Source organism: Nerophis ophidion, linkage group LG03 (genome assembly GCF_033978795.1).
Source record: "Nerophis ophidion isolate RoL-2023_Sa linkage group LG03, RoL_Noph_v1.0, whole genome shotgun sequence".
In the NCBI taxonomy this organism is placed as follows: domain Eukaryota; kingdom Metazoa; phylum Chordata; class Actinopteri; order Syngnathiformes; family Syngnathidae; genus Nerophis; species Nerophis ophidion.
In genome coordinates, this window is record NC_084613.1 from 25,377,980 (window position 1) to 25,397,199 (window position 19,220).

Consider the following 19,220-nt stretch of genomic DNA (forward strand, 5'->3'; position numbering starts at 1 on the left):
ACATGTGGCATATTTTTGGGGTAATGTGAACGAGTACCGTACATCAAGAGATCCATTTTAACAAAAAATCATACCCTGAAGTGTGAATGGAGCTTTAAAAGATGACCTTTATCGTCCTACTTTGTGATTTGCATGATCTTGCTCTCCATTGATGTTGTCCTCAATGCCAGCCCTCAATTAATCCTCTGTTAGAAATAAGCTCCGCTGATTGGCCGGCATCAAGAGGTAAGCTGCAGGGCAGGCCTGGGCAAATTACGGCCCGTTAAGATTTTCAAACATTGTTTTAGACTTTGAACATCGAAACTGTAGATGCCATTATGGTGTGCTGGGCTGTTTTCAAATGACCGTGAGTCTTGAACTATAGAAAGTATTTCCATGGTTGGAATCTGCGCTTTTGAGTGACATACAAGTATTATTATTAGGGTACGGAATTGCACGGTTGTCAGAGTGGCCGTGCCAGCAACCGGAGGGTTCCTGGTTCAATCCCCAGCTTCTACCAGCCTAGTCACGTCCCTTGTGTCCTTGAGCAAGACACTTCACCCTTGGTTCTTATGGGTCGTGGTTAGCGCCTTGCATGGCATCAGTGTGGAAATAGTGTCAAAGCACTTTGAGTACCTTGAAGGAAGAAAAGCGCTATACAAGTATAACCCGTTCACTATTATGGTAATTACGTCACAGCTCAGACAAGTCACCAAGAAGTGTCGGCGCAGTTTGTTTCCAGCGCAGCCAGCCTAAAGGCGGATGTCAGGGACAGACGCGAAAGCAAATTTTTACAATACAGTTCTGCAAAAAAAAGTGATATTTTCAGATTTAAGGTGTTTTGTTTTACCCTTTTGCCGCGTTTGTTGCATTTTTGTTCAATTTTGTTTAATTGTAAAATATGTTAATTAAGGAAGTGTTTTCAATAGTAAAGAGCAGTGATGATCATGTGCTGTTAATATTCAGCGTTTTATTGTTCATAGTTAGTATTCTAAATCCTACATTCTTTATTGTAAAGTACAAACACCGTTTCCATATGAGTTGGGAAATTGTGTTAGATGTGAATATAAACGGAGTACAATGATTTGCAAATCCTTTTCAGCCCATATTCAATTGAATGCACTACAAAGACAAGATATTTGATGTTCAAACTCATAAACTTAATTTTTTTTTTGCAAATAATAATTGACTTAAAATTTCTTGGCTGCAACACGTGCCAAAGTAGTTGGGAAAGGGCATGTTCACCACTGTGTTACATCACCTTTTCTTTTAACAACACTCAATAAACGTTAGGGAACTGAGGAAACTAATTGTTGAAGCTTTGAAAGTGGAATTCTTTCCCATTTTTGTTTTATGTAGAGCTTCAGTCGTTCAACAGTCCGGAGTCTCCGCTGTCGTATTTTACGCTTTGTAATGCGACACACGTTTTTGATGGGGGACAGGTCTGGATTGCAGGCGGTCTAGGAAAGTACCCGCACTCTTTTTTTACGAAGCCACGCTGTTGTAACACTTGTCTTGCTGAAATAAGCAGGGGCATCCATGATAACGTTGCTTGGATGACAACATATGTTGCTCCAAAACCTGTATGGACCTCTCAGCATTAATGGTGCCTTCACAGATGTGTAAGTTACCCATGCCTTGGGCACTAATACACCCCCATACCATCATCACAGATGCTGGCTTTTGAACTTTGCGCCTATAACAATCCGAATGGTTATTTTCCTCTTTGTTCTGGAGGACACCACGTCCTCTGTTTCCAAATATAATTTGAAATGTGGACTCGTCAGACCACAGAACACCTTTCCCCTTTGCATCAGTCCATCTAAGATGAGCTCGGGCCCAGCCAAGCCGGCGGTGTTTCAGGATATTGTTGATAAATGAGTTTTGCTTTGCATAGTAGAGTTTTAACTTGCACTTACAGATGTAGCAACCAACTGTAGTTACTGACAGTGGTTTTATGAAGTGTTCCCGAGCCCATGTGGTGATATCCTTTACACATTGATGTTGGTTTTTGATGCAGTACCGCCTGAGGGATCAAAAGTCTGTAATATCATCGCTTACGTGCAGTGATTTCGCCAGATTCTCGGAACTTTTTGAAGATTTTACGGACCGTAGAGTAAATGTTCGATAATTTGCTTATTTGTGAATTACTTTGCTTGTTTGTGAATTACTTAGCATTTCATGGAAGCTGTTTTTATACCCAATCATGGCACCTAACTGTTCCCAATTAGCCTGCACACCTGTGGGATGTTCCTTATAAGTGTTTGATGAGCATTCATCAACTTTATCAGTATTCATTGCCACCTTTCCCAACTTCTTTGTCACGTGTTGCTGGCATCAAATTCTAAAGTTAATGATTATTTGCAAAAAAAAAAATGTTTATCAGTTTGGACATCAAATATGTTGTCTTTGCAGCATATTCAACTGAATATGGGTTGAAAAGGATTTGCAAATAATTGTATTCCGTTTATATTTACATCTAACACAATTTCCCAATTCATATGGAAACTGGGTTTGTATATATACTTATATTTATTAATATATTTATTTATGTTATATACACACCGGCCCCAAGGCACATTTTTTTCTCTCAATGTGGCCCCCCGAGTCAAAATAATGGGCCAGGTCTGCTGTAGGCACTTCTCTGTGAGCGCTTTGAGTGTCTAGAAAAGCGCGATATAAATCTAAGTGGTTTTTTTTGGGGGGTTTTTATATACAAATGTCCACTAATGCAATATGTACTTTTTTTTTTTTATTGGGAGGGGGGTTGTTGTTGTTTTACTTTTGTGGCTGTGTGTAGAAGTGGCTGGTTGCATCAGCTCTGCTCTTTTTCAATTCATTTTAATGTCCTTAGTTTTCTTTGATGCTTCCCTCGTACACAAATGTTTATGTGTGGCTATGAGTTTTTTTTTCCCTTCTGTCTCAGTCTGACCTAGGCTTACACTGAATATTTTTTTCCCCTCACCACCCCCCTCGTCCCCTAGCGTTTATCGGTTTCTCACCTATTTGGTAAGACGTGGCGGAAATTGGCAGATCCGTCAGCGATCCTGTTCTGTCTTCCTGTTATGTTTTGAATGGGATTGTGCTGAAAATCTTAATTTCCCCTCGGGGACTATTAAAGCATTTCTGATTATGAATCTCATCAAATTCATAAACTGAACTAAACGTGAATATCACATTACATTGATTAAATGAAGTTAATTAAAATGAATCGAAATATATATTTTTAAGCGCTGCGATGAGTCTGGTGTATAAAATAACTTGCTGAAACACGGAAATCAACCCCGTCAAACACCTTCTGGATGATTTCGTGAGGTGAAGTCTCCCTTTCCTTGCTTTTCCTGTGTGTGTTTGTGTGTGTGTGTGTGTGTGTGTGTGTGTGTGTGTGTGTGTGTGTGTGTGTGTGTGTGTGTGTGCGTGTGTGCGCGCGATAACCAAGTGTCCCAATACTTTTGTCCGGAGACCGTGTATTAGCTCTCCTTCAAAGCGAGTGTGTTCCTGCTGCAAGCCAGGTTTGTAGATGATGGCGGGGGAGAAAGGAAGGAGTCATCACACTCTTCCTGTTTATCGCTTCGGTTTGAAGGCCAATCAGAACTTGCGGTGCTGTCATGAATTAATCACATCTCAGCTAGTCATAGGTGCCTGGGCCCTGAGGTGCGTATTACACATTTACCAGTGATCTCAGAACATGTCGTGTTTGTGTGTGTGTGTGTGTCTCAGGGTATAGGTCAGATGTGAGCGGGCGTTATCAGGACATCCAGACGAGATGCCATGTGTGTTACGCAACACTTGTTATGTCATCTGTTTGAAGCACTCTCGTCGTAGGGTGTGCTTTTTTTTTTCTTTTTCTCGACGTAGTTATCGGCAGCTGGCGTGCCGCCTTCATACGCAGATATGGCGACCGTACGAGGCCTGGGAGCCGTTGTTGAAACAGACTGGTGACATAAGACGGAGAGCCAAGAGCGTACACGGGAAGTAAACACACACATGCGTTATTGCGGTGTGTTATTTACTAACGTGACTGTTTACTCACACACAAACACGCAATGATGTGCAAAGGGAGGCATTGGGGTGCACAGTGGAGCTTGTCTTGCATCAAGACTTGCTGCATATTACATCAAGTAGGCAGGAAGTGTGTGTGCGCTCGTTATATGAAGCACGCAGGATATTCTTTACCTCAACCATTCTTCATCATCGCCGACAGAGCGTGAATGCAGGAAGTATTGCCACTGTTGGTGTATTCATCTTATAAAATATCATTCGTGTTCGCAGGATTACAAAGAAAAAACACACAACAAATTCCCAGAACGACCCCCAAAAATGTAAGTGAAAGTCTCAGTAAATACAAATGCCTATTAGGGCTGTGAATCTTTGGGTGTCCCACGATTCGATTCAATATCAATTCTTGGGGTCACGATATGATAATATATCGATTTTTTCGATTCGACTCTCGATTCAAAAACGATAGTCTTCCGATTCAAAACAATTCTGTATTCATTCAATACATAGGATTTCAGCAGGATCTACCCCAGTCTGCTGACATGCTAGCAGAGTAGTAGATTATTTTTTTTAAACTTTTATAATTGTAAAGGACAATGTTTTATCAACTGATTGCAATAATGTAAATGTGTATTAACTATTAAACGAACCAAAAATATGACCTATTTAATCTTTGTGAAAACATTGGACACAGTGTGTTGTCAAGCTTATGAGATGCAATGCAAGTGTAAGCCACTGTGACACTATTGTTCTTTTTTTTATTTTTATAAATGTCTAATGATAATGTCAATGAGGGATTTTTAATCACTGCTATGCTGAAATTATAACTAATATTGATACTGTTGATGATAGTATTATGTTTTGTTTCACTACTTTTGGCTTGTTCTGTGCCGGGTTTGTGTCTTTATTGCAGTTCTGAGTGTTGCTGGGTCAGGTCTGGTTTTGGAATTGGATTGCATTGGTATGGTATTGCTGTGTATTGTTTTGTTGGATTGATAAAAAAAAAAAATATTAATAATAATATTTATTTATTTATTTTTTTAAATCGATTTTTTAAAAATGAGAATCGATTCTGAATCACACAACGTATTCGATTTGATTCGTATTCGAATTGATTTTTTCCAACACCCCTAATGCCTATCAAGGATTTTTTTTCATTTTATTTTAGTCTGAGTCGTGATAGATGCACACAATCCAGACAGACAAATAAACACAACTATAACTTTTGCGAGGGCAAGACATGCACCTGGGGATAGGTTGATTGGCAACACTAAATTGGCCCTAGTGTGTGAATGTGAGTGTGAATGTTGTCCGTCTATCTGTGTTGGCCCAGTGATGCGGTGGCGACTTGTCCATGGTGTACCCCGCCTTCCGCCCGAATGCAGCTCAGAGGGACAAGCGGTAGAAAATGGTTGGATGGAAATTATTTTCCTTTTTAGTCATTAGAGTGAAACTGTTCCTTATGTCTTAGAACCAACAAAGGTACAGTCCTGTCATCTTATATTGAAACAAGGAAATATTTTACTGACACACAGTATGGATGGATAACAAACACAAATTTGACTAGGCAGGATTTTTCATATATTCCACTCACCACAGAACCATTCCCCTGTCTCAAAATCTAAAGTGATAGAACCCTGAGGGCCACATCGCAGTTATGGGTGTTCTAAGAGGGCCGCTTGTAACCGTGTATAAATGTATAATAATTAACCTGATGATATTATCAAATTAATTGCTGTGCGTTTGATTTATTATATTTGTATAACATACACTGTAAAAAAACAAACTGGTGCCACGACTTCACCTTAAAATTTGCGATGCTTTTTACAACATATTACTGTAAATGGAAATACGGTACTATAGTTTTTTTTACTGTAGAATCCTGGCAACTGAGCTGCCAGTTTTTTGTTTTTTTTTTACTTTAAAATCTATTGTCATTTCTACAGTGTACAATTTGATGAATAACTTGCTTTGATAGAACTCAAGCAGATATTTATTTTGTTTTAGATAAAAATGTTTGAAATTAATGATAGTATTATATTTTTTGTTTTATTAGATTAAGTTTCAAATATACTCAATACATAGTCTGTCACAATGAAAATATTCCATTTAGTAAATGATCAAATGCTTTATAGACTCATATTATTTCAGGACTTTTGCGGGCCCTTTTAAAAAAATTATGTGGTGGGGCAAATCTGGCCCCCAGGCCTTCAGTTTGACTCCTGTGTCTTAAGAATTATCCTGCATCTAGCAAACAAGTGAACAAACACAAATATGGCCCCATTATAACTCTTTTAATATTTGTGAAAGACATTTATTTTCCTAAAGTATTTTTATCGCTGGAGCCACCTTAGCATTTTCCCTCTAAAAATTATTACAGTGAAGATCACAGGGGATTCTGTTTTTTTACACTGTCTTCCTGTTAATGATGTACATTATCTCAAATAACTCAAAGTATCGACATTTTGATTTTTATATTAGCGGTATCGATTTATCAGTATGGAGCCGTACATTACAACCAGAAAATAGCATTCCAGCTAACAAACAAGTACACACAAATGACATTACAGAATTTTTTTTTTCATTTGCCAAGATTTAATTTTCAATTGTTGCTGTCTTAATGAGCCATAATTAAAATGTGCCTCCATCCCCCAACCCAGGAACAAACGTTTTTTTTTTTCTAACATTTTTATGTCATCAAGCAGGAAGTAGCGTGCTAGCTTACAGATGGACTACAAACACGAATATAACATTTTCACCTTTCTCATCTTCAACCATGAACCTATGATGTACAAACTGTATTTTTGTAATTTTTTTTTTAGTTTTTTTTTTAGCCCCTCTTGACCCAACCATCAAAAATTGTATCCTTTTTTGAACTAGGAAGTAGCCTGCCAGCTAACAGACCGACAAACAAAAATTAGACTTAATAATTGTTTTCACTTTTGTTTGGTAAGATATTTTAATTTTTTGCATAAAATTGAACCGTTCCTAGTACAGAATGCCTACTGATTGATTGAAACTTTTATTAGTAGATTGCACAGTACAGTACATATTCCGTTCAATTGACCACTATATGGTGACACCCAAAAAGATTTTCAACTTGTTTAACCATGTTAAAGGCCTACTGAAATGAGATTTTCTTATTTAAACGGGGATTGCAGGTTCATTCTATGTGTCATACTTGATCATTTCGCGATATTGTCATATTTTTGCTGAAAGTATTTAGTAAAGAACATCCACAATAAAGTTTGCAACTTTTGGTCGCTAATAAAAAAGCCTTGCCATTACCGGAAGTAGCAAGACAATGTGCGTGTGACGTCACGGGTTGTAGGGCTCCTCATATCCTCACATTGTTTATAATCATAGCAACCAGCAGCAAGAGCGATTCGGACCGAGAAAGCGACGATTTCCCCATTAATTTGAGCGAGGATGAAAGATTTGTGGATGGGGAAAGTTAGAGTGAAGCACTAGAAAAAAAAAAAGGTGACGGCAGTGGGAGCGATTCAGATGTTGTTAGACACATTTACTAGGATAATTCTGGAAAATCCCTTATTTGCTTATTGTGTTACTAGTGCTTTAGTGAGATTATAAAGTCATACCTGAAAGTCGGAGGGGTGTGGTGACCGCCAGTGTCTCTGATGAAAGCCATGGAGGAGCCAAGAAAGTCGCAGCTGCCTCTTTGACAGCTGCTGCAGGAGGACGCAAGCTCTGCTCATGTCTCCGGTAAGAGCCGACTTATTACCGCAATTTTCTCACCGAAACCTGCCGGTTGACATGTGGTAGAGAAACATTTTCGCTTGACCGCTCTGTTCCATATTCAATCAATCAATCAATGTTTACTTATATAGCCCTAAATCACTAGTGTCTCAAAGGGCTGCACAAACCACTACGACATCCTCGGTAGGCCCACATAAGGGCAAGGAAAACTCACACCCAGTGGGACATCGGTGACAATAATGACCCAGTGGGACGTCGGTGACAATGATGACTATGAGAACCTTGGAGAGCAGGACAGCAATGGATGTCGAGCGGGTCTAACATATTAAAGTTTCACAACAAACAAAGAAACACCGGCTGTGTTTTTGTTGCTAAAGGCAGCTGCAATCCACCGCTTTCCACCAACAGCATTCTTCTTTATAGTCGCCATTATTAATTGAACAAATTGCAAAAGATTCAGCAACACAGATGTCCAAAATACTGTGTAATTATGCGATTAAAGCAGACGACTTTTAGCCGTGAGTGGTGCTGCGCTAAAATGTCCGCTCCAACCAATAACGTCACAAGCACGCGTCAACATAAGCGTCATCATTCCACGACGTTTTCAACAGAACACATCGCGGGAAATTTAAAAGTGCAATTTAGATAACTAAACCGGCCGTATTGGCATGTGTTGCAATGTTAATATTTCATCATTGATATATAAACTTATCAGACTGCGTGGTCGGTAGTAGTGGGTTTCAGTAGGCCTTTAATCAATTCATTGTAACTAACATACAGATGGACAACAAACAGTTAAACTTTTGAGGTCATTGTCATAAGTGGGTAGAGTAACCACACATTATACTCAAGTAAGATCACGAGTAATTTAGAGCAGTGGTTCTCAACCTTTTTTCGGTGATATACTCCCTGTGAACATTTTTTTAATTCAAGTACCCCCTGATCAGAGCATTTTTGGTTGAAAATAAAAGAGATAAAGAAGTAAAATACAGCACTATGTCATCAGTTTCTGATTTATTAAATTGTATAACAGTGCAAAATATTGCTCATTTGTAGTGGTCTTTCTTGAACTATTTGGGAAAAAAAGATATAAAAATAAAGAAGTGATTCAATTATAAATAAAGATTTCTACACATAGAAGCAATCATCATTTTAAAGTTCCCTCATTGGGGATTGTAATAGACATCCATCTGGATTCATGTACTTAATTCTAAACATTTCTTCACAAAAAAAAAATATTTAACATCAATATTTATGGAACATGTCCACAAAAAATCTAGCTGTCAACACTGAATATTGCATTGTTGGACTTCTTTTCACGGTTTATGAACTTTCATTCATATTTTGTTGAATTCAATAAATATACTTATAAAAGATTTTTGAATCGTTGCTATTTTTAGAATATTTAAAAAAAAAATCTCACATAACCTTTGGCATAGCTTCAAGTACCCCCAGGGGTACGCGTACCCCCATTTAAGAACCACTGCTTTAGAGAATGTGAAAATAAAAGTAATCATTCAAATAATACTTCACTTAACATTCGGTGAAAAAAGTACTGAAGTACTAACTAACTGGTGAGTAACATATGATTTATTAAGTAGCTATTTTTCCTAATAGTACAGTACTTGCAATACAACTACTGCACTACTATATCATATACTACAAAATGTTTTACAGTCACAACTGGACTAATGTTAGCATATGCACAGCGAAAACATCAAAAAACATCAACAACTTACCGCAACATGTTTTCTCTAGTTAGAACTGGAATTTCTGTAGGCTGAAATGTGAACATTTCTACGACACAGATGACAGCTTGTCATATAAATTTAATTTTTCCTCTTTTCATAGTAAATGTTAGTTGCCTCATCCGACGTCACTTTTTTACAGTGTGTAGTCTGAGTGCCAAGCTCCTTTTTTTTTTTTTGTGAAATGGAGTCAAACGCCACGAGTGCTTACATGACTGGTGAAACAAAGTTAAATATAAAAATATATATAATGATAATATAAATGAATAAATGCTCAGAGTCAGTGTTCATTTTGACAGCAGTTTTTAATTTAGTTTGTCATAGTTTTTTGATGAAAATTTATTTTAGTTATTTATTTTTAGTCGACAAAAATTACAATACATTTCGTTGATTAAAATATACAGGATAACACATCTTTGAAGTTATCTTGAAATCCCATTTATTAAGGTTATTACTGAACATCTCAAAAACTCAATCCACAACAAGACCTGCACTACATGAATGTGTATCAATAAATACATTTGACTACAGTGCAATCATACTGTGTGTTACTGGTTTAGCTGAAATTAAGCATTTTTTCAAAAGCTGACTAATAAATGACTAATTTGGTCCTTAGGTCACATTGAAACTAAATTTATTTTATCTTGTGTGTTCTACACTGAGTGTGCACAATTGCTGTGTTGACCACTGTCCCGTTTAAATATTCTAACCACTGTTATAAATCTAGAACATATATACATATATGTGTATATTAGGGTTGTCAAACGATTAAAATATTTGCAGATAGATATAATTGTCATCATTAATAGGTGTACCCTGGACAAATAATTTTCAAGTTTTAACACCAATAATGTACTTTATTTGCATGTGTTGTAAACATTAGGCTCTTTTAAACAGTTCAACACAAAAAGGACAAACTTGCTTTTAATGACAACACAAAAGAAAGTGCCTGCTGTTTGCTGGTGTCTTTTCAGATTTTGTATTTTGTCGAAATACAGAATTTGTATTCCTGCTGTAGGGGCACTTGCATTCAGAGAAGGAGCTACACCATATTTAGATACCAGTTTCACACATAAATAACCAGAGGTGGGACCAAGTCATTGTTTTGCAAGTCACAAGTAAGTCTCAAGTCTTTGCCCTCGAGTCTCGAGTCAAGTCCCAAGTCAAGACAGGCAAGTCCCAAGTCAAGTCCAAAGTCAAGACTGGAAAGTCTCAAGTTAAGTCCCAAGTCCTGCATTTTGAGTTTCGAGTCATTTCAAGTCCTTTTAACCACAGACTAATATATTTACACAGATTGTGTATGATTTTAAAACGCTGTATGTATTTATTATTAAAAAAAAATTGTGTTGACATTGCACTCCATAATAGCACTATTAACCAGTTATTTTAAACATTTAATTCATTCCTTTACAGAATGAACACATTTGAAAAAAACTAGTGCAACTGTACTTATTTGCACAAAGGTGTTAACATTGTATTTCCATGGCATTTTGCATTGTAACTAGTTCCACGGCAGTTTCTATCCTGTTCTTACCTTATCTCATTGATAAATGATAAATAAATAAATGGGTTGTACTTGTATAGCGCTTTTCTACCTTCAAGGTACTCAAAGCGCTTTGACACTACTTCCACATTTATCCATTCACACACACGTTCACACACTGATGGAGGGAGCTGCCATGCAAGGCGCTAACCAGCACCCATCAGGAGCAAGGGTGAAGTGTCTTGCTCAGGACACAACGGACGTGACTAGGTTGGTACAAGGTGGGGATTGAATCAGGAACCCTCCGGTTGCGCACGGCCACTCTACCACTGCGCCACGCCGTCCCTTGATTGATCTCATCTCATACTGTATATGTGTTGATGTGTTCGTTCACATGAAAAACATAACTACATGAAAATAACAAGGAACAGAGTTGTACTTTTTAGATTTCACGGCCCTATGGAATATGTACACATATTCTTAATATAGTATACATTTTAACTGACCTTTATTTGACTATGTTTGTCTTTTTGTAGGTGGCTAAAATATGCGGTGCTGCTGACCACCGTATAACGTTACGTTACCGTGTGTGATACAATGACTAACGTAACATGTGTAGGTACCTCATGCAACCCTGCTTAAAAAAAATCACTTGACAAAAAGTATGAATAAGGTAGCGAACTGCAGTGGACGCAACAGATTGTCGTGTTTGCAATGACGTTATAACCATAGACATATTATAAGTAGACACAGCATTGGCTGCTGTGACGTGAGCAATTTGGCCGCCATCTTGAAGTGGTGATGAGGAGCAGGCGATCAGCCTAAACTGACAGTTGACAAGTAGCAAACAAAGATGCTGGCCTGGTGTTCAGTGTTTTCCTGCTCAAATGAGCAGACTGTTGAAAATAGGAATCGTGGGATTACTTTTCACAAGTAAGATTGAACATTAACATGGTTGTATTTTGTGAAAAGAATATTACCACAGAGTTGAGAAGGAGCAAAGATCTTCCATTTGTATGTGAAAATCACAAAGAAATCTTCTGGGGGAGGATGACCCCCCTATAGGTATTTGGTTTACAAACTTTCAGCCCCACCTAAAACAAAATTCACCAGCCGCCACTGATTATGATGCATTCTCATTTTAGGCAAAGTATAACACAATACTTTCTTAACAGTATAATTGTAACCAGGAATAAGTCTTCAAGTAACAATATTCAAACACTAACATTGTTGGTTAAGACAGAATTTGCTTTCATTCTGAATCCAGTGAAACAGTTTTGTGGTTTTAGCTGATATAAAGACTTTCAGGACTTTATATATGTTTATGTTTAAGTATTTGGCAGACGCTTTTATCCGAAGCAACATACATGAAAAATACATATAAAACAATCACTGTGAGGATGATCATTTAATGGAAGAATGTAATACAAAATATTGATACAAAGAGTCAAGGCAGAATAAACTCTCTGCTGTTGCAGCAACAGAGATACAGTCTATAAGATATATAGATATCTAATGTATTTATACATTGTTTATGTAGGATATATGCATGTACATATAAACTAATCATATTGTTTCTTCACTTTAAAAATAGCTGACTGTTTTTTTCCCCTTTTTGGGGATTATTATTCCCAGTTTTGATCTTGGACATCTGGTCACTTATAGCATATAAGAATATTTCACTACTGTTAAGCAAACAAAAAAAGGGGCAAGGATGTTTGAGTACATCTCTAACATATATGGATAAGCCGCTGACGTCACACTTGGACAAAATTCCAAACAGACCGTTTAAAGGAAGGCAAGATTTTTTTAAGAATATCTCTGCCATGCCTCCAAGGTTTGATTTTAAATGTTCGGGACTTAAGTGGGCCCCAAATACAAATGAGCAAATACCAAGAGGTAAGAAAAGGTGGTCTTGCATGACAGGACCCCTTTAAGACCACCTCTAATTCAAGTCTAATGCTGCCTTCACAGTCTTCGTTATTTGCACCGACTTTCTTAAATTACTCTACCCTGCTGTTATTGCGCCCTTTGGCCTTCCTCCAATCCCAAGACTTCCCGGCAAATCACAACCGATATTCTGAAATAAGAAGAGAGAGAGGGAGAGCGAGAATGTGTAGAGTTAACGTTAGGATAAAGCTGTGCAGCAATAAAGTCTTGAAGCAAGAAGTTGGGAAGTGGGGCCTCTTTATTAAGTTAGAAATCGCTTCAGGACACACAAAGAGATTCTGAGAGGTGTTTCTAATATTCAGTCCATCCCTGAAGGTGTACTCCAGGGAGGTGAAGCGAATATTAAAGCATGTTCCCGCATCTTTTCATACTCTGCAACACTTTATATAAAGTCTGTGTAATTTAGAAGTTTTAGTTTGGCAGCTTCCTATACCTTATACCCTAATGGCCACTTAATTAGGTACACCTACACAAGTGAGCTCACTTTGGATCATTCTTTCAGAAATGTAACAATAAAACAATATGTTTATTATTTTGTTTGCAGCTGTTCAGGATACTGTAGACCTGAACGGCAGCATGCTGACAAATGCTCATTTTATTTTGATATTGTGCAGATGTTCAGTTGCTAACGTTGTGGCCAGTGGGTCTATTCACTTTGCAGGGGATGTTTCCTGTGTGTATGTTAATTAAAATGTGATGCAGGGAATAAAGCGAATACAAATAATGCTTGATATGCGTTCAGGCATTATTCATTTACATATTTTGGCACACAAACAATCCAAACAGACAACCTATTAAAGGCCTACTGAAATTAGATTTGATTTAAACGGGGATAGCAGGTCCATTCTATGTGTCATACTTGATCATTTCGCGATATTGCCATATTTTTGCTGAAAGGATTTAGTAGAGAACATCGACGATAAAGTTAGCAACCTTTGGTCGCTAATAAAAAAGCCTTGCCTTAACCGGAAGTAACAGACGATGTGGGCATGACGTCACGGGTTGTAGGGCTCCTCACATTGTTTATAATCATAGCCACCAGCAGCAAGTGCAATTCGGACCGAAAAAGCGACAAATTCCCCATTAATTTGAGCGAGGATGAAAGATTAGTGGATGCGGAAAGTTAGAGTGAAGCACAAAAAAAGAAAAAAAAACAAAGAAAATGAGACGGCTCCAGGCGACGGCAGTGTGAGCGATTCAGATGTTATTAGAAACATTTACTAGGATAATTCTGTAAAATCCCTTATCTGCTTATTGTGTTAATAGTGTTTTAGTGAGATTATAAAGTCATACCTGGGCTTCACGGTGGCAGAGGGGTAAGTGCGTCTGCCTCACAATACGAAGGTCCTGCAGTCCTGGGTTCAAATCCAGGCTCGGGATCTTTCTGTGTAGAGTTTGCATGTTCTCCCCGTGAACGCGTGGGTTCCCTCCGGGTACTCCGGCTTCCTCCCACCTCAAAAGACATGCACCTGGGGATAGGTTGATTGGCAACACTAAATTGGCCCTAGTGTGTGAATGTGAGTGTGAATGTTGTCTGTCTATTTGTGTTGGCCTTGCGATGAGGTGGCGACTTGTCCAGGGTGTACCCCGCCTTCCGCCCGATTGTAGCTGAGATAGGCGCCAGCGCCCCCCGCGACCCCAAAAGGGAATAAGGGATGGAAAAATGGATAAAGTCATACCTGAAAGTTGGAGGGCTGCGGTGAATGCCAGTGTCTCTCAGAGAAACCAATGGAGGAGCCAAGATCACAGCTACCTTTTTGACAGCTACAGGAGTAGGTCGCATAATCCACTCAAGTCTCCGGTAAGAGCCGACTTTATATCACAATATTCCCATCCAAAAACTTGCTGATTGACGTCGAGAAACATGTTCGCTTGACCGCTCTGTGTTAAAGCTTCACAACAAACAAAGAAACACCGGCTGTGTTTCGGTGCTAAAGGCAGTTGCAATCCACCGCTTTCTACCAACAGCATTCTTCTTTATAGTCTCCATTATTAAATGAACAAATTGCAAAAGATTCAGTAACACAGATGTCCAAAGTACTGTGTAATTGCGCAATAAAAAGAGACGACTTTTAGCCATAAGTGGTGCTGGGCTAAAATGTCTCCTCCAACCAATAACATCACAAACACGCGTCATCATACGCGTTATCATTCCGCGACGTTTTCAACAGGAAACTCCGCGGTAAATTTAAAATTGTAATTTAGTAAACTAAACCGGCCGTATTGGCATGTGTTGCAAGGTTAATATTTCATCATTGATATATAAACTATCAGACTGCATGGTCGGTAGTAGTGGGTTTCAGAAGGCCTTTAATTATTCTTTAGCCAATGCCTTTTCTTTGTAAAGCATTCTTAGCATACAGTACGATCTTTACTTTATTAGGAGTAAAAATTAGTAAATACATACAATCCAGAGAAAATGATATATTTAATAAAGTATTGATTTCAGAAAATATCCTATAATAACAGTCATTGAATAGTGTTATTTCACTAATTGAAAACAATTTAGGAATTAGCATAACTAAAATACTGGCACTTTTATTTTCAAAAATGTGCATTATTTCTTTATATAAAAATGTACTTTTAGTTTTATAAATTCATAATCTGAAAATCCAGAAAAGTAATTATGGGAAATTATTTTATTTATTTTATTTGTATGGAACAAATTAAGTAAAAATGACATACTTTAAATTTTACCAATTAAATAAAAACAAATAAGAACGTAAATCACAAAATAAATAAATTCTCCAATTGCTAAAAATAAATCCTTGAAATAAAACAACTATTAATGGAAAGAAGTACTTTCTTTAAAAAGAGAAGAATTAAGATACTCATTAAAAATTTTGAAAAATGTATAAATGAAATATCCATCCATCCATTGTTCTACCGCTTGTCCCTTTTAGGGTCGCGGGGGTGCTGTAGCCTATCTCAGGTGCATTCGGGCGGAAGTTGGGGTAAACCCTGGACAAGTCGCCACCTCATCTGTTTTATTAAAATAATGTGAATTAAAAATATTTAAAACATTCAAGGAAATATGACTACTGTTTCCTAATTGAATGGGACAAAATATAGAAAAATAATGATTGTAAACCCACAAGAAAAAATGTAATGATTTCTATTCATATAACGATTCATTGAAATATTGTACTTAAAATACATTTAAAAGAAATATCAGCTGATAAAATTCTTAAAATGTTAATAATATGAAAAAAGCCAATGAAAATGATTAATTAATTAAAATGTATATGAATGCAGCTGAAATAGGCTCCAGCAACCCCAAAAGGGACAAGCAGTAGAAAATAAATCTGGAAATTTATTTCACAAATTTGAAATAATGTTTAAGAACATCCCCCCCAAAAAAATCCCTTGTTGGGATATCTAAATTATTATTGAAATATTGTACCTATCACAATTTAAACTTCAGGCACATCACATCAGTGGCCATGTGGTTAGAGTGAGATTGGTAGGTTGTGAGTTCAAACCCCGGCCGAGTCATACCAAAGACTATAAAAATGGGACCCATTACCTCCCTGCTTGGCACTCAGCATCAAGGGTTGGAATTGGGGGTTAAATCACCAAAATGTTCCCCGGGGTACGGCCACCGCTGCTGCTCACTGCTCCTCTCACCTCCCAGGAGGTGAACAAGGGGATGGGTCAAATATGGAGGACGAATTTCACCACACCTAGTGTGTGTGTGACTATCATTGGTACTTTAACTTCAACAAAGCAGAGTTATTAAAAAATAATAATAATATAAAGACATTTTCATCATCATTTTTATTAGGTATACATATTTCTTCATCTTTATTTGCTGATTGGTTGGGAGAAATGACATGGCTCTACTGCACTTCCACTTAAGTCCCCCAACCTGGGGTAAGTAGAAACAATTTGACTTTGTGTCTTTAAAATGCGTCTTGTCCTATCTTGTCGGTGCCAGCCAGCGCTACTGCATGTGTAATCCGGACGTGGTGCAGCAGTTCCACAACCCCGACACCATCTTCATCCTGGCCTTCGCCGTGGTCCTCCTCAACACGGACATGTACTCACCCAACATCAAGCCGCAGCGCAAGATGGGCCTGGACGACTTCATACGCAACCTGAGAGGTGAGGAGGGTGCACCTTTTATTTATATGTTGTTTTAATCAAGGTGCAGAATTTATGGCCAGGCACACGTTTAACAAGTAGAGCCACTTTATTTATTGGCCCTTTTGTCTCTTCCAAGTCACCGCCCCGTCGCTTGAAATAAATTTCTCCAAGAGGCCTCGCTCGCCATCCCTGATATCCTTAAATTCCGAAAGTTCTGCCCCAGGGACCGTGCCCAATTAATTGCGACTCATTGAGATTTAACGACACGAGGTCGTATTTTCCAGGAGCATCTCATCACCTCCGCTCTGCCTCAGCGCCGCCTGGCAGCGCGGCAGTTTGACTTCTATTTACCTTTACTCAACACACTTCTCCAAAGTCAACAACAGTGACTGCCGGCACAAGCTCTGCTTGGTACCGCTGTTTCATCGTCATGGAAACCAGGAGTCCTACACTCCTGAAGATACACTGCGAGCACACACGTGTTTCATGCGAGTGATGTGATTGGATGCTTGCCCTTTGAGGTGTGGACGATGGAGCAGACATCCCCAGGGAGATGGTGGCGGGCATTTACGAGAGGATCCAGCAAAGAGAGCTGAGATCCAATGAAGACCACGTCACCTATGTGAGCCGAGTGGAGCAGTCCATCCTGGGCCTGAAGACTGTAAGTAGGCCTACTACACCACCTACGTGTTTCAAGGCACACAATACTGCAGTGTCTCTTAGCCATGGGGGCCGCCAAAAACCATCTGTTTCTCAACTGTGCGCTTTTTGGGGCTGCGGTGGTTGTAATACACGTTTACACCACTGGTGGCAGTATTGACAATATCAAACAGAAGAAGTCTGGAGCCAAAGACATACACATTTCTTAATTGCAAAAAATATGACCAAAGTGGTAAAGCTGATTTTCATTTGCCCTTAAAAAATTTTGACAGTTTATTTAAAAAGCGTATAAAATATTATTACTATTATCTATTATTAAAGGCCTACTGAAATGAATTTTCTTATTCAAACGGGGATAGCAGGTCCATTCTATGTGTCATACTTGATCATTTTGCGATATTGCCATATTTTTGCTGAAAGGATTTAGTAGAGAACATTGACGATAAAGTTCGCAACTTTTTGGTCGTTAATAAAAAAGCCTTGCCTTTACCGGAAGTAGCCGACGATGTGCGCGTGACGTCACTGGTTGTAGGGCTCCTCACATCCTCACATTGTTTACAATCATAGCCAGCAGCAGCTAGAGCTATTCGGACCAAGAAAGCGACAATTTCCGCATTAATTTGAGCAAGGATGAAAATTTGTGGATGAGGAAATTTAGAGCGAAGGACTAGAAAAAAATTAATTATTAATATAAAAAGGCGATTGCAGTGGGAGTGATTCGGATGTTATTAGACACATTTACCAGGATAAATCTGGAAAATCCCTTATCTGCCTACTGTTTTAGTGAGATTATACAGTACCTGAAAGTCGGAGGGTGTGCCCACGGGTATGTTGACGCCAGAGTCTCTGAGGGAAGTCACGCAGCTACAGTAGCAGGATGAAGCGCCGCTGGTGTCTCCGGTAAGAGCTGACGATTTACTGAGCCACAATTTTCTCACCGAAAACTGCCGGTTGACATTTGGTCGGGATCCATGTTCTCTTGACCGCTCTGATCCATAGTAAAGCTTCACATTCGGGAATTTTAAACAAGGAAACACCGTGTGTTTGTGTGGCTAAAGGCTAAAAGCTTCCCACCTCCAGCTTTCTACTTTGACTTCTCCATTATTAATTGAACAAATTGCAAAAGATTCAGCAACACAGATGTCCAGAATAGTGTTTAATTATGCGATTAAAGCAGACTACTTATAGCTTGGACCGGGCTGGAAAATAATGTCCGCTACAAACCGAGACGTCAAACGCACGCGTCGTCATACGAGTCATCACATCGCGACATTTTCAACACGATACTTTGCGGGAAATTTAAAATTGCAATTTAGTAAACTAAACCGGCCTTATTGGCATGTGTTGCAATGTTAATATTTCATCATTGATATATAAACTATCAGACTGCGTGGGTCGGTAGTAGTGGGTTTCAGTAGGCCTTTAATTTAGTTCGAAAATGTATTTATTATGGCGTCACATTATTGCATTGTCATGCGTTGATAAGCGGTGCGTCATGGGAGATGCCAGACGTTGTCGTGACTTTCGGGATGCAGATTAACGAGGTTGGAATTTATTAATAAAACGAACAGAAAGCGAAAGCAAGGGGGAAGTGCTCT

At 38.5% G+C, this 19,220-nt stretch overlaps 1 protein-coding gene across 3 annotated transcripts in view; it reads left to right on the top strand.

Annotated features, from left to right (window-relative positions):
• The window catches only part of LOC133549388 (IQ motif and SEC7 domain-containing protein 3-like), a 147,135-nt gene that overhangs the window by 99,363 nt on the left and 28,552 nt on the right, over positions 1-19,220 (top strand). For all 3 annotated transcript variants that reach the window (XM_061894752.1, XM_061894753.1, XM_061894754.1), the window contains exons 8-9: positions 16,814-16,980; positions 17,484-17,623. In XM_061894752.1, coding sequence (XP_061750736.1) covers positions 16,814-16,980; positions 17,484-17,623 — 307 coding nt within the window. The remainder of the gene's footprint in view (positions 1-16,813; positions 16,981-17,483; positions 17,624-19,220) is intronic.